The following is a 16877-nucleotide window of genomic DNA, read 5'->3' as shown; positions in this document are numbered from 1 at the left end:
AAAAAAGAGATTTCAGAAAACCTATGATCAAGAATTGTTGTTTTGCATAAAGCTGAAAAAGGTTTACAAAGTAATTTAGAAGAGCTTAAATCTGTGCTTTGTAATCTCTTCACTGTTAGACAAATTGTCTATAAATGGAGACTATTTAGTACTGTGGCTACTCTCTCTAGAAGTTGCCGTTCCAGCCAAGATGACTCAAAGGGCAAACCGCAGAATGCACAATGTCGTAAAAAAAAAACCTAGAGTGACAGCTAAAGACATGAAGGAATCAATGGAAATTGCTAAAAATCTCTGTTCAGGAGTCAACTACTGAAAATATTAAACAGGCATTGTGTCCATTGCAGGATACTTCCAACATTGCTGCATGCCTGAAGTTTGCCAAAGACCACCTTGACACTCCACAGTGCTACTGGGAAAATATTTAGTGGACTGAAGAAACTTAAGGTTGAATTGTTTGTGAAGAACACGCAGGCAGCACATATGGTGTAAAAAGGGCACCGCATACCAACATTAAATATCACTGGTTATTAATGAGATGTGTTCAATAAAGACATGAAAGTTTATAACTGTTTGTGTGTTATTTGCTTTAACACATTGTGTTTGTCTATACAGTAGTTGTGACTTTGATGAAGACTCCAAATTGCTCACACACTTTCCCTTGCCACTGTATTTCTTTCTTGTTCATTGTTAAGTCATACACTCAGCACCTCACATTTCTCCTTCCAATGACTTCAATCAATCAATCAATTTATTATTTATAGAGCACTATTAAAAACAACTACTGTTGACCAATGTGCTATACAATAAAACATAAAATACCATCAGCACAAAGTCACACATAATACAAGAAGAGAGCAAATACAGTGAAGCATCACGTCATAAATTGTAGACCAAATCAAATAAAAATGTTTTTAGTTTAGATTTAAAAATAGGCAGTGTGGGGGCAGTTCTTGTTACGGGACCATAATTCATGTATTCTACATAAACAATTTATTAAAATTAAGCATAACCCTAAAATGTATTTTAAAGTTTTTAAATTAATGGAAAGTAACTGTAATGCATTACTCTACGTTTTTTTTTACATAAATGTAAATCGATCACAGTAATTAATTACTTTGTAATTGGATTACACCCACCACTGATTATTCTTGAATGCCACAAAAACATAGAAAAGAGGTATTTGTACCTAGTATCATGAATTCCATCTCTAACATTGCCAGAGAACAACATTTTACATAAAATGTAATTACTTTATAACGTTACATGTTTTCAGTGTTTTTGTTGTTTGTTTTAAAAGGTTAACATGTGATTCAATGCCATTTACAAAATATGAGACATTACAAAGAGCATTAATTTTGATTGTGTTGCCTGTGTGGTATTAGCCCAGTATATTTAATAACGGGGCTAAAATTAATAATAAAAATGAATACACTTTTTAAATGTCAAAATATCATTTAAAAAATAAAATGTCACAGTAAATACACTAATTCGTATCACACAGCGTAATTTGGTAAGTGTTGAGGAGTGCGGTGTTGTGATTGTGACGTGAGCTAATCTCTGATGATGACGGTGGGAGGGGGAGAATTTCAGGAAGAACGCTGCTGAGTGCTACGTGTCAAAACCATCTAACTTCAACAAACTGTACATTCTTTTGCTTTGTCTAAATTTCTAAAGGCTTACATCTCGAGAAAGGATCGGACAGCGTCGGCTCGTTGTATCATTATGTCTGGGATGAAAAAGCAGAACACGGTACGTTTACACAAGGTCGGCTTTTTATCGCTTCTGTGACTTTCGAGTTGAACTCTTGTTTTATCGCACGAAAAACTGCGAAATGTCACCGACTTAAAGAAAAATAGAAGTCGTGTATTGTGACATAAATAATACCAGCCGGGCCGTTAACTGCGTTTACACCATGTGTTTCTTTTAAAAACAGTTTGTTGTGAAAACATTTATTCATTCAACAGCCAAGAAAGAAGAGTTGCTTGAAATAACTGATCAGTCAAAGTAGGGAACTAGTATAAATATGTGACAGAACTGCGAACAGAAGTGTTTGAATGTTTCTGGTGTGCTAATTCTGTAAATGTTTTATTTTTTTAAGGGGGGGGGGAGATGCTTGTGTGGTGTTTTCTTTGAAGGGTTTGTTTAATTAACACACTCAAATTGTCCTATTCTAGATTCTCCTATGCTGTCTCTGTTTATATCAAATGCTAAAACTGAAACTACAGTAGTAGGCGTTTCTTCAACTTTTTATGTCCCAACTTTTTCCATTTTGTTATATGAAGTCTTTGCAACTTTTTACCATGCCTTCATTTATTTTTGGAACTTTTCAAAGCCTTTATGTTCATTATGAATTTATCTAATTATTACATGTTTAAAACCATAATAATTTAAACAAAGTGTGAAATAAACATAAAAGATTTCAATATTTAGTATACATTTTTTAATTACTACTACCTCACTGTTTTGGCACCACACCAAAAACTTTGCCCCTAAAGGTTTTATTTAGCATACTTTGCTACAAAATAAGTGTCAGTGAAGAGCATGCTTGAGACGAAATATGAGATGAGTGATGTTTGAAGGAAACAAAGAAAAATCAAGGTAAAAATCAGTTTTTAGTAAAGTAGTTTATTGGGTGTCATTTTCACTCAAGCTGGAATTTTGCATAAATTGTGAAAATATTATTTAATTGTATGTATACATCAAATGTAAGCTATGAAATTAGCCTTAGCAAGACAAAGGAGTCATCCATTTTATTTTAGATATGTCAATTTCTGGACAAAAAAATTTTTTTTTTTAATTAGACTGTTCACATTGCTTAAAGTGACAGAAGATGAATAAACACCAGTTTATACTTAGACACACTGTACTGCAGAAACTCTGTCTTCCGAATCTATAAGTAGAAGTAAGTTTCCACACACATTCCAAGCATGATTTTTATTAGGAAGTTAGTTCCTTGAGGCCAGGATTGGATGTACTGTGTCAAGGAGAATTCAAAAAACCTCATGGTCACTGGACCAAGCTGGGATTTCATGTGTATCCACCGAGCCTGGGGGCTGCTGAGAGAAAGAGGGAGTTAAATTGGCCCTGTTCCAGCTTCAGCTCCCCACCACTTCATGGGCCTGAATGAATAGCCCTGTTTGTTTCTTCAGTCCTCTCTCAGAAGCTGCTCTCTTCTAACTGAGGATGGAGTCAAATACTCAAGAATGTAAGCCATTAAAGCAGAGTTCCAAAGAAAATAAGTTCTGTATCTGTTATGTTGTAACATTACATTCCTTGTCATCGGTCAAATGTGGCCCAGAGAGGCTAATATTTCTCAGTTTTTCTTGATGATAAAGTTAAACACCGTTTATAATCCAGTCTACCCTTTGAAATCGAATCCCTCTTTGAAATAAGACAAAAGAGCGAGGGCCCAATAAAATGCTAAAACAAAAGTTGTAAAAAATTAAAACCCTTAAGTTATGAAAATCCTGTTGTTTTTAAGGGGTTTCTTTGCAGGCCTACCTTTTGTGCTCTGTGAAATTTGTGCAACTGTTCCTCTGCTCATGCTAATCAGGTATATCTTGAATGTCTACATTTTGATTGCAGAACATGCAGAGGGCAACCAATGTTGTGTACCAAGCTCACCATGTGAGTAGAAGCAAGCGTGGCCAAGTGGTTGGGACCAGAGGTGGCTTTCGTGGCTGTACTGTCTGGCTTACAGGTTAACATTAGTTGCAGTTAAACCTTCAGGAGCAAATTACAAGGAACAACTTAAATGAATCGTTCACCGAAAATGAAAATTCTCATTATTTACTCGCCCTCATGCCATCCCAGTTGTGTATGACTTTTCTTTCTTCTGCAGAACACAAAGCCTTTATGTGCTTTTAGGACCTTCAAAGTTATGGCCACCATTTACTAGCACTGTGTGGACCTACACAGCTGAGATATTCTTCTAAAAATCTTTGTGTTCTCCAGAAGAAAGAAAATCATACACATCTGTGATGACATTGAGGATGAATAAATTAGAGATGCACCAATACCACTTTTTCTCAGTAGCGGCCGATACGATTGTTTTTTGCATAATCAGTTTAGAATATCTTTACATTATTGTTTGGAATTAATTGGGAGTACTCTTTAATATCTAAACAAACACAAACCTCGAACTACACATTATTTCAATAGAAATGTATAGCTTATTAAGAAACACTTTATTATTAACTCTATTCTGGATAATGTAGCAGCAAAATTAACAGTAATTCCAGTATAAGTCATCAGTAGATTTTTCAACTTGCATCTGATTTTTAAACGATTCAGATCTCTTTTTGTTCAACTGTAAGACATCAGTCCACTTCATTCACACAGATATTTTTTGGAAACCATTCAACTTAAATATTGTTATACATTTTAAACAAATACTAATGATGACAATAATAATAAATTGTTGTTATTATTATTATTATTATTGAATTTTAGTTGATATACAACACTAATGTATTTAAATTGTGCACTTTTAAACCCTCACACTTTTACATTTGACATTCTGAACTCTCCAGGAAGTCCTGTATGTGTCTGTTTGTTGGAAAGTTCACAGTAGTTTAATTCGCTTCGTTTTCAAATTCCTGCCATTCTAAATGCATATTATAAGTGAACTGAACTATTGAGCATCTACATCTGAGATATTGTTCGCAAGTAGCTCTCAATTGTTGCGTGGTGAAGGCTAAAAATAGCCACGTGTGTGTATGTAAACAGAGCAGCACCATTCACTGACGCGCTGGAGCTGCGCATACATTTGATGTATTTACTTAGAGCCTTTTTCACAGCCTTTTGTGATTCACAGAGCTATCGCACGTCTTCAAGTGGCTTTGAATAAAATTCATGAGTCATATGAACTACTTTAGTGGTGGTTTATTGGTTCTTTTAAGTCATTTTTTTGAGCTTGACAGTAACGAACATGACTCGTGGAAGTGATGCCCGATCCGTCTAAAAGCTTCGGTATTGGAGCCGATACCAACCCAGGTATCGGATTGGTGCATCCCTAGAGTAAATTATGAGAATTACATTTTTGGCTGAACTATCCGTTTAAGTTTAATTCAATGTAGTTCATCAAACACTATTTGGATGACATTTATGATGAGGTTTCCTACAGGGCTCTCTGGTGCAGGAAAGACAACTATTGGATTCGCTTTGGAGGAATATCTGGTTTCTCATGCCATTCCATGCTACTCACTTGATGGGGACAATATTCGACATGGTTTGAACAGGAACTTGGGCTTCACAGCAGCTGACAGGGAAGAGAATATCCGACGTATTGCAGAGGTGGCCAGACTGTTTGCAGATGCCGGACTGGTTTGCGTCACTAGCTTTATTTCACCGTTTACTAAGGTATGATGATATTGTGTGACATGAGAGGATCCCAAATTACATAATATTTTCCAAGACATTTTGAAACTGGATGGATTGAGACGATGGTTGTATGTGCACTGACTCAAAACAGGATCGAAACGAGGCCAGGAAGATCCATGAGAGCGCAGGTCTGCCATTTTTTGAGGTGTTTGTAAATGCCCCTCTGGAGCTGTGTGAGAGCAGAGACGTGAAAGGTCTTTATAAAAAGGCCCGTGCTGGAGAGATTAAAGGTGCATTTTTGCGACTTTACTGTGTTTGTAATACTTATGTTTTTGGTGTGCTTTTTTTTTTTTTTTTTTGTCACAATGACCACGTTTGCATGAACATAAGAAAATGGTTTATTTCAGGTTGTTCGCAGAAAGTAAATGAGAACTCTGATTTCCTTACGCTGCAAGGGATTGAGAAAGTAGTGTAACACACCCAGGTTTCACCCAGAGAATGTGGCTTAATGTGGTCATGTAAACACATAACTCCGTTCTTACAGGTTTTTGAAGAGTGTTTATATGCGTGAACAGACCAAAGTTATTGGACGGAGCCCAACAAGTCAACACAGTGGAAAGAATTCAAAATTTCTGGGAGTACAGCAGGAAAAGCACATACGCTATAAACTATGCCCATTTAAACACAAATGTAAAATAACAACGGTCCCTCATATTCATACATATATGTGCTCATACATTGGGGAATCCCGGAATTATATGTAAGAGGGAAACCCCACTATAGCAGAGCAATTCTGCTGCAGGTCACGAAAGTTAAGGTTACAAACACAGCAACAACTCAAAATTTCTGGAAATAAAGCGAAGGAACGGAAAATAAAACGGCATCCTGTAGAGAATAGCGTGAAGCCTCCACACACGCTATGTCTCAGCGGTAACGCACTCAACAAGCCACGTGATAAGATTGACGGTCTCAGACGCGGAGGCAACTAAGATTCGTCCTCCGCCACCCGGATTGAGGCAAGTCACTGCACCACCACGAGGACTTGAGCGCATTGGGAATTGGGCATTCCAAATTGGGGAGAAAAGTTTTCTGTGCCACTAGCATCACCAACCAGAATTAAAAAAAATAATGCCCCAAAACTAAGCCACTACTAAGCCAATGTTGCAAATTCTCAAACAAACAGAGCAATGTTTTGATTATGCCACTGTAATTTCAGGGAAATTAACTTTCAAATTACTTAATGTTGATTCTGTGTATTAAGCTGTGATTGGTGAAAGTATTTTTACATTGGAAAAAAAAAATCACTTGCCTCACTTTCATTCTTTTATTTGTCTTAAGAATCCAGAGCCATCATAAAAAATTGGCCTGTAATATTATTTACATAAGAGCAAAGAAGTTTAATAGATACTCATATTTAGAGAAGGTTTAACTTGTATGTTTTTTATTGCATAGGTTTTACGGGAATAGACTCTGACTATGAGAAACCTGAATCCCCTGAGCTTGTGTTAAAGACAGGAGAGCTCACTGTTAATGACTGCATTCAGCAACTAGTGGAGCTCTTGAAGGAACAGGTGGGTCATTGATTCAGTTCTGCTCCTCAAATGGATCCTTGTGTTTTGCCAGTAATCCATATGATTGTGCCAGAATGTGCTGGCAGTTTTCAGATAAATAATAGACAATCACTGATGATTGGTTTATAACAGGATATTGTGCCCACGGGTGTGACAGAGGAAGTGAATGAGCTATTTGTTCCTGAAAACAAGCTGGACCTGGTGCTGAGTGACTCCAATACACTTCAAACGGTCACCATCACAGAGGTAATGCAGAAACGGCAACCCTTCAAACACAGATTTCCCACTTCTGTGGAAATCAACCGCCTTGCATGTTACACCACCGGCATTTCATCACAGTTCAGTTAACTGTGCTTTTCTTTGTAGCTTGGTTTTTGGGAGGGAAAGTCAACTGTCAATTTACATTTCTTCAAATCTGGAAATACCAGAGAGTTTTAGTAATGTGTTTTTTCAAGGTCTGGACAGGCCTAAAATAATTATTTAAAATCTTAAAACATCATGAAAAGGCATGGAACTTCAATAGTGTATGTGTGTATGTATGTATGTTTTATATATATATATATATATATATATATATATATATATATATAAAATACATACGTGTGTGTGTGTGTGTGTGTGTGTGTGTGTGTGTGTGTGAGAGAGAGAGAGAGAGAGCTCTAAATTATTTAATTGGCTAGAAACTGTTCTTTTGAGTAAAGTTCTTTTTAAAATCCATTGATCACCCCATAACATGGAGACAATTCACTGTTTTAATCTAAAGTGTTATTTTGCATCGTAAAATTGTTCTTGTCTTTAATGGAAATCAAATTCTGAATGTTGGTGTCTCTCTGGTCCTGTAGCTGGATTTGCAGTGGGTGCAGGTTCTGGCTGAGGGATGGGCGACTCCACTCAGAGGATTCATGAGGGAGAGAGAATTCCTGCAAGTACTGCATTTTGGAACATTACTTGATGGTAAGAACTTTCAAACTAATATTTTGGAATCAGATATTAGATAATTAATTATCAGTCTTATTTTCTAGCCTATATATATACACACACACACACACAGTGCATCCGGAATGCTTTTTCCACATTTTGTTATGTTACAGTCTTATTCCAAATTAAAATCATTATTTTCCTCAAAATTCTACAAAAAATACCCCATAATGACAACATGAAAGAAGTTTGTTCTTTTTATTTATTAAAAATAAAAAACTAAATGAATCACATGTACTTAAGTATTCACAGCCTTTGCTCAATACTTTGTTGAAGCACCTTTGGCACCAATTACAGCCTCAAATCTTTTTGAGTATGATACAGGGCGGCTGTGGCTCAGGTGGTAGAGCGGGTCGGCTGCTAATCGCAGGGTTGGCAGTTCGACTCCCGGCCCACACGACTCCACATGCCGAAGTGTCCTTGGGCAAGACACTGAACCCCAAGTTGCTCCCAAAATAAAATGGTATCATTGCTCCCAATGGTAGGCTAGCGCATGGCAGCTCTGCCGCCATTGGTGTATGAATGTGTGTGTGAATGGGTGATTGGGACACAGTGTAAAGTGCTTTGGTAACCTCTGAGGTTAGAAAAAAGCGCTATATAAGTGCAGACCATTTACCATTTGATGCTACAAGCTTGGCACACCTATTTTTGGGCGGTTTCTCCGCTCAAAAAGAAGAGAGGTCCTTCTTTGCAGGACCTCTCAAGCTCCATCAGGTTGTATGGGGAGCATTGGTGCACAACAATTTTCAGATCTCTCCAGAGATGTTCAATCGGGTTCAAGTCTGGGCTCTGGCTGGGCCACTCAAGGACATTCACAGAGTTGTCCCGTAGCCACTCCTTGTTATCTTGGCTGTGTGCTTAGGGTCGTTGTCCTGTTGTAAGATGAACCTTCAACCAATCTGAGGGCCAGAGTGCTCTGGAGCAGGTTTTCATTGCTGTATTCATCTTTCCCTCGATTCTGACTAGTCTCCCAGATCCTGCTGCTGAAAAACATCCCCACAGCTTGATGCTGCCACCACCATGCTTCACTGTAGGGATGTATTGGCAGGTGATGAGCTGTGCTTGGTTTCCTCCAGACTTGACGCTTGCCATTCAGGCCAAAGAGTTCAATCTTTGTTTCATCAGACCAGAGAATTTTGTTTCTCATGGTCTGAGAGTCCTTCAGGTGCCTTTTGGCAAACTCCAGACGAGCTGTCATGTGCCTTTTACTGAGGAGTGGTTTCCGTCTGGCCACTCTACCATACAGGCCTGATTGGTGGAGTGCTGCAGAGATGGTTGTTCTTCTGGAAGTTTCTCCTCTCTCCACAGAGAAATGCTGGAGCTCTGTCAGAGTGACCATCGGGTTCTTGGTCACCTCTCTGACTAAGGCCTTTCTCCCCCGATCACTCAGTTTGGCCGGGCGGCCAGCTCTAGGAAGAGTCCTGGTGGTTCAAAACTTCCATTTACTGATAATGGAGGCCACTGTGCTCATTGGAACCTTCAATGCTGCAGAAACTTTTCTGTACCCTTCCCCAGATCTGTGCCTCAATACAATCTTGTCTTGGAGGTCTACAGACAATTCCTTGGACTTCATGGCTTGGTTTGTGCTCTGACATGCACTGTTAACTGCAGGACCTTACAAGTGTGTGCCTTTCCAAATCATATCCAATCAACTGAATTTACCACAGGTGGACTCCAATCAAGTTGTAGAAACATCTCAAGGATGATCAGTGGAAACAGGATTCACCTGAACTCAATTTTGAGTGTCATGGCAAAGGCTGTGAATACTTTGTACATGTAAAAAAAAAATAATGAATTTTTTTCTCTTCTAACTCCTTTCACGTTGTCATTATGGGGTATTGTTTGTGTATAATAAATATATATAAAATCTCTGACGCGACACTTAAAGTGCTTTCACTATATGCAATCAATAACCACCAGTTACCAGTATATTTTAAATTGTATCTACTGTTAATATTTGTATTGTAGTACACTTTCAATTTAAAAGGTAAAACGTGTGATATTGCTGATACGAGTTCAGAGGAAGATTTTATTATTTTTATATTATATTGGACAGCCTTAATTGATGCAGGTGAACCATAATACTAAAATAGTATGTCTATGTAATGCACACAATAACACCATAAACTAAAAACATAAAACAAGGATTCCGTAATGATGGGGATAAAATATACTTTATTAAATATGAAAATAATCTGCTTAAACGGGCAATAAAAGTTACAAGAAGTCAATTTCAGAAGTCATATCTATTAGTAAACATGTCATATTAACTTCCCCAGACAACATAGATACATTGTGAGTGGTTAATAAACAAGTAATATTTATTCATAGAAGCATGACAACCAATATAACCTTCAACAGCCCTACTAAATAAAACATATCCAAGCATTAAAGCAGGTAAACAACTTTGCCAAATTGATAACAGATAAACATCCATGCAGACTGCAGCGATGCTGTCCTGCACTATGAGTGTGACTGACTAATCTGAATGTAGTTTTCCCAGCCGGAACACATGACAGCCGGGACTTCTTTCCTGTGTTTGCGGACATTACGTAATGATGCAAGGATGCACATCACATGCCAGCAATTTTGTGCCAAAGCCAACCCGACAGCTCAAAATACAAATAATTATTATAGGCTTACCATAGTGAATCGGGGTAAGAACATTGTTTTGATGTACTCAATCAATAATGGCAATTTGTAATTTTTTTGTAAACATACATTTTTACGTAGTGCAGCTTTATGTCATGCTTAGAAATGCATGCATGTCATTGCGTGAGATACAAAGCAGACATTTTCTTAGAACTAATATCACTTTCTTGAGCGATTTTTGCAATGAATTTTAACTAACTGGTCTTAAGGTAATTTTTTGTGGATGTGTGAAGTCAGTTCCCCTCAAATTCACACCTGTGTCCTAACAGAAGTGTAGTTCCTCACTGTTGAAAGCCAGAAAGTGTGTATTTAACTCTTTTGGTACAAAATCTATAGCCTGAGATTCAAAATAACCTCATTTTATATTTTTAGGTGGGATCATCAACATGTCTGTGCCTATCGTGCTGCCCGTTTCCAAGGAAGACAAAGAGAGGCTGGAAGGTTGTGCTGCTTTTATCCTGGAATTCAAAGGTCGCAAAGTGGCAATCATGCGCAACCCTGAGTTTTATGAGCATCGTAAGGAAGAGAGGTGTGCCAGGCAGTGGGGGACAACATGCCCTCGACATCCACACATCAAGGTGGGAAGACACATATGATTGATGCAAACAAGTCCCATAGAATAAACGTTACTATAACTACCTTTTTTGCCAACTACGTTTTGCTGCAGTTTCCTGGTGAAATGAACACTTGATGTGCTTTTTTTAATTTCACACAAATTATTTGCTTATTAGTACTATTGCTGTTTATAACTTTATAAACACTTATTTTCGCATGCTATGTTATGATATGATACGCTTTTACTGTAATACATCATTTGAACAACGATATTTACACCCTTATCCCAAAGTGATTACCTTCCACCCTAGCTCACCTAGCTCAAAGTGTTGGACTTTGTACTCCGAGATCCAGCCTCGGGTCCAGCCAAGGACACTTGAAATGGAAGAGAAGTGAAAGTGCCATAGAAGCGACTTGAAATTATGTGGTCGCTTCAGGCAAAGTGCTTTTCATGTCAAAGTGTTTTAAAAGCAAATGTTAGTTGTTGGTTTTGTGTAAGGATGTCTTTTTTTCTTTTTTTACCTCTCATTTATCTTTTACACCTCTGTCGTTTAGGTGTTGGTTAAGGATGTCCGTTTTCAGGGTATCCGCGGGTCCTTAAGTCTTAAATGTACTTTTTTTTAAATTTAAGGTTATACAAAGTCTTAAATATCTTAAATGAATTACAAGAAGTCAAATTTAATTTGCTAAGGTCTTAACTTTTGGGGCGTGATTAGAGGAGACACTTAAAACAGTGAGTCAAAATCATCTCTCTCTCTCTCGTGCATCTGTCATTTTGCAGCTAACGCTTGAGTTTAGTATGAGTGCGTGCAGGAAAGTGCATTTTTACTGAACTTATGATGTTACACATGTATAAACCTTCATGAACCTGTTAATCTGAAATGCAAATAGTGTTATTTTGCGTCTCTAACTTTGTTGCTACTGCTTATAATCGACAAAGCAGTCAACTCTACAATTGGCAAGCTTGCAAGGTTGGAGCTGTCTTTTGACACCTTTCAAATCATTGCCTTTCCTTATTTTACACTACCTTTGACAATAATTGTAAAGCTAACAGAACTACTCTGCTGCAGATTTACACCTGTTATATCTCTCATCTCCATCTCTAGATCTAGGGCTGCCAACACAATTGACTCTGTTCTCACGCTCTCACGCCACACATACCTTTTCTCACGCAGTAAAAATGTCGCGGAGCAAAGGGGCACGGACAGACAAGACATCTCATTTTTTGTTCCATGGCAGAGAAAAAAATCATTCAGACTTAAGAGTGAGCAGTGATGACAGAAATACTATAACTACCTGTTAAAGATATCTGACAATAAAAAATATTGTTAATATGTTATTCAGCACATGCTAGATCTTATTTACAGCTTTTGATTTTTAATGACAATGACAACAAGGCTGTGCAGGATAGATGTACAGTCTCTTCGATGAGATGTACTGCAGTTTAAAGTGTTTTTGGATTGTTCTGTGTACAAAACATTGAAAAAAAATATTTTCAAGGACACTCCGTAGACAAACTCCAGACAACATGAGTTGTGGAAAATCAGATGGGATATTGGAGCTTTTTACAGATTTACACCGTGTATGCCATTGAAGAGATGGTAAGTCTATCCCTCTCAGCCTCATTTACATTCCCATTAAAAATCACACATGGCTCTACTGTGAATAAGGTCTATATACCAATCCTCTTATTTACAAAAATATCAGCACATGTACAGTAAATGGTGGCAGAATGCCCACTGACTGTTTTGATAGATTTGACAGATTAGAGGATTAAATGAAAGTATGACACACAACCATCATAAATACAAACATATTCTTAATGATACAATACCTATAATGATATGAGTTGATCGCAAACATGTAATCATGTTCGCTATAAATTTATGCTGCAAAGTTGTGTGTTGAAATGATCTCCTCAGTCCAGTCAGCTCTGTTGATGATCTTTTAAGCCACAGCAATCAGAGCCCTCGGAATAATTTTTCAATAATGTAATCCGATAAAAGTTTACTTTTTACACATGGTTTTTGCCACCACTTCCATGTTTGACATAAGTGGTGACATTGCCAAAGCATTGGTCTAATGCATCGTGTCTTGCTAGAAAGCAAGTGACTAAAGAGAAGGGTCATAATATAGGCTACATACTTTAGGCTACATGCATTCTTAATGATTTCATTAGTAATTTGAGTTTTAATGTTGTATTAACATAACGCATAAATGCTAAATAAAATATAAAAGAAAAACGTGTCCAGAGACATTCAAGTAGCCTCAGTGTTTTTGTATTTACCAGCTAATTAATTCATTTGTCTTTTATTTGGCCTTAAAAAGTCTTAAATTTCATTCCTTTGAAACTGCATATACCCTGGTTTTGTTCACCTCTCATTTATCTTTTTGAACACTATCGCTTAGGTTTAGGCATTAGATAAGTTTAACCCTTATGTTGTCTTCCGGCCATTTTGGACTAAAACCTTTTGACTTTCACACATCTAAATGCATCTAATTTCTTTCCCCACAGAGACTAACTTTATCTTACCCTGAACTGCATCCAACGTCCATTCATCCATCCAACATTATCACAGATACACACCCCTCTGAACTTGATTTCCCCCACAGTGACTATCGAGTTTATATAGAATGTAAACCTTAGCTAGCTAGCAAGATAAATTAGTGATAACTCATCGACTGTAACTGCCATGATGTCCCGAGTGGTCTCCCCACTAACAGCTGGACGATGTCCCAGCACACCGTCTATGAAATGTCACCGAACCATAGAAATCATTTCTTTAGGCACTGCGTTGTCCATTGTGTTTTTTTTTTTTTTTTTTCAATCTGTGCGCAGAATACATATCCTGACAAGTTCCTGAACACTATTGGTTAGATTTAGGTGTTGGTTAAGGGTAAAGGTATCTGTATGGTTCACCTCTCATTTATATTTTAGGTTAGGGAGGTACATTTTACTAATTTAAACCTCAATCTAATATTCTCCTCATCTGATTACAAGATCTATTCACTCGCTTTTTTTTCAGCGGGGGGCTGGACATTTCACTAGGAAAATTCAAGCAAACCTGTAATGAAGCACTTAGTTTTGGTATGCAAAAGTGTTGCTATTGTCATGTAAATTTAATGAGATCAGGCTGGACTGTCACTACTTTTATTACTGTCCAAATCTTCATATGTTTTACTTGATAATACAATTAGCCAATTATATGATTTTCTGCTTTGTTTAGATGATAATGGAGAGTGGTGATTGGCTGGCTGGTGGAGACATGGAGGTGTTTGAGCGAATTAGGTGGAATGATGGTCTTGACCAGTACCGTCTTACTCCTCGGGAGCTTAGACAGAAATTTAAGCAAATGAGAGCAGGTAAAAAATTTAATATTTCAAATGGAGGGTAAACACCACAAAATATTTATACTCTTATTCTAATGAAACATCAAGTCATTTTCAATAGTTCTAAAGCATTTATAACACTATAATAAAGGTGTTGTAACTATAGCTTCAAAAATTAACAGAGCATGTTGCTATCAATGCCAAGGTCATGGTTTTGATTCCCAGGGAACACACGAATGGATATAATCATCTGCCAAATGCATAAATGTAAAATGAATTGACCAAATATTTAGCTTCACTTAAAAAGTACTTTGTGACAAAGCAAAGAAGTCAATGTTATATCTTTCCTGCAGATGCCATCTTTGCCTTCCAGCTGCGTAATCCTGTGCACAATGGCCATGCACTCCTCATGCAGGACACCAAGCGCCGCCTGCTAGAGCGAGGCTACAAGAACCCTGTGCTGCTGCTGCACCCTCTGGGTGGCTGGACCAAAGAAGACGATGTACCACTGGACTGGCGCATGAAACAGCACGCTGCTGTGTTGGAGGAGGGGGTGCTGGATCCAGCCAGCACCATTGTGGCAATTTTCCCCTCACCCATGATGTATGCCGGGCCTACAGAGGTCAGACTCCTGCAAAACAAGTTACACTAAATTAAAATCAGAAAAAACAGAAAGCCATTCTTAAAAGTGTAGTGCGTAATTTCGGCAACAGGGACCAAATGTAATTGCAAAAAATAGTGACTATTTCCACCCATATGTTCCGTTTGGTGCACTTCACCTTTAAGACTCTTGTGTCTTTTGTAGCTTTTAATAATACAAATAATCTGAGTCAAACCATTCTGAACCAGTGATAGATTTTTGATAAGAATCTGCATTCCCCTCATAGGTACAGTGGCATTGTCGGGCACGGATGATTGCAGGGGCCAACTTTTACATTGTAGGACGTGACCCAGCAGGTATGCCACACCCAGAGACAAAGCAGGACATGTATGACCCCACACACGGTGGAAAAGTCCTGACCATGGCACCGGGCCTCACCTCTCTAGAGATTATTCCCTTTAGAGTTGCTGCATACAACAAAGATAAGAAGGCCATGGATTTCTATGACAAGGAAAGGTATGAAAAGATTTCATTTCAGCCCTCATGACTGCACCAAAATGTTGGTATTCTTGACAAACATTAATTGACTGAACTTGTAGTGAACTGCATTTCTGTTTCAGACATGATGAATTTGAGTTTATCTCCGGGACCAAAATGCGGAGCCTCGCCCGAAGTGGACAGAACCCTCCAGATGGTTTCATGGCCCTGAAAGCATGGAAAGTCCTAGCTGAGTATTATAGTTCCCTGCAAAAAGACCAGTGAGCAATAACTGGCCTATATCCAATAAAGCTCTATATAATCTATTTCTTTAGGTATTTAAAAATAGGCTTACAGACTGATGCATTATATTTACTACAAACCTGTAGTATAGACTTTTTAAATATCTTTATTACTCGTATACCACTTTTTTGTTTTTTTAGATAAATATTTCTTTATTTATCCCCTGAAAATGTTTTCTGTGAAATACCGTGTACGCTGTTACCAATATCCCCCATCAAAAACATTCACATTTGTACTGCACAGTTATTGCCATCTCAGAAGTATTATAAGACCAACATTTTGTCTACCTCAGCTGGAACTCTATATGGTTAACAATGTTCATCTTGACAGTATTTCCTATTCTGTCTCACTACAGACTGTGGAGAACATCTTGTAATTAATCACATTTTACACAATTATATTCAGTTCTTTATAAGAATTTAAAGATGTTAAGTACAGAATGGAGAATATGACCACAGTAAAATGTATGAGACAGTTACAGGAAACTGTCCTTATTACATTGTACTTTCATGTGCCTTAATGTATGTTTGGCATTGGAGTTATATTTTTGAACATTCCCAAATGACTTACTGTACAATGTATGAATGTGAAAAAGATTTGTGCTGAATGCATACACATTCAATTTGAGGAATCCAATCTGAAGGAACAAGAGCATATTTATTGTCTTACCCTTTTCTTAATGGACCAGCCTAAACATTTATTGCCTCACAGGAATGCATTTAGATGCTGATACAACCTTTTTGTACAAACTTGAGATTTACACTGTCATTTCATACAGTACTTGGTGTAATGTGCATTGGGCATAATTCCAATAAAATCCATTAAGACAAAAAACCATGGCCATGTAATTATTGTAAAGTCTGAACAAGACATTTGCAAGTATATTATGACTTATGATTTAAACATGTTTACACTTTAGTAAAACCTTATAAACCTTTTAACTGAGGAATGGTTGCAATCTAAAATTAGCTCAATGCAAGTTTTCCCAAGAAAAAAACATTCATAATTCATACACATTCATTCATATTCCAATAATAACAAACAGATGAGTACACATGTAACAGCAGTGGTTTGGCACTGGCCCCTTC

The 16877-nt window shown here is 37.5% G+C and overlaps 1 protein-coding gene across 1 annotated transcript; it reads left to right on the top strand.

Moving 5' to 3' along the window:
* Positions 1-1596: 1596 nt before the first annotated feature.
* On the top strand, positions 1597-16814 carry LOC127627208 (bifunctional 3'-phosphoadenosine 5'-phosphosulfate synthase 2-like). Its single transcript, XM_052103498.1, has 12 exons — positions 1597-1749; positions 3586-3700; positions 5126-5361; positions 5474-5612; positions 6775-6893; positions 7026-7139; positions 7736-7847; positions 10896-11101; positions 14306-14441; positions 14762-15030; positions 15296-15525; positions 15630-16814. The coding sequence occupies exons 1-12, from the start codon at positions 1723-1725 to the stop codon at positions 15769-15771; spliced, it is 1845 nt and encodes a 614-aa protein (XP_051959458.1). The 5' UTR covers positions 1597-1722; the 3' UTR covers positions 15772-16814.
* The last annotated feature ends 63 nt before the right edge of the window (positions 16815-16877 follow it).

Source organism: Xyrauchen texanus, chromosome 33, assembly GCF_025860055.1.
Source record: "Xyrauchen texanus isolate HMW12.3.18 chromosome 33, RBS_HiC_50CHRs, whole genome shotgun sequence".
In the NCBI taxonomy this organism is placed as follows: domain Eukaryota; kingdom Metazoa; phylum Chordata; class Actinopteri; order Cypriniformes; family Catostomidae; genus Xyrauchen; species Xyrauchen texanus.
This window is presented reverse-complemented; position numbering and strand designations above follow the sequence as displayed.

Bases quoted from the DNA above. Each gene is read 5' to 3' on its own strand.
- LOC127627208 (XM_052103498.1), top strand. From the start codon at position 1,723: ATGTCTGGGATGAAAAAGCAGAACACG. The intron at 5,362-5,473 runs GTATGATGATAT...GACTCAAAACAG, and splicing joins TTATTTCACCGTTTACTAAG to GATCGAAACGAGGCCAGGAA. The intron at 5,613-6,774 runs GTGCATTTTTGC...TTTATTGCATAG, and splicing joins CCGTGCTGGAGAGATTAAAG to GTTTTACGGGAATAGACTCT.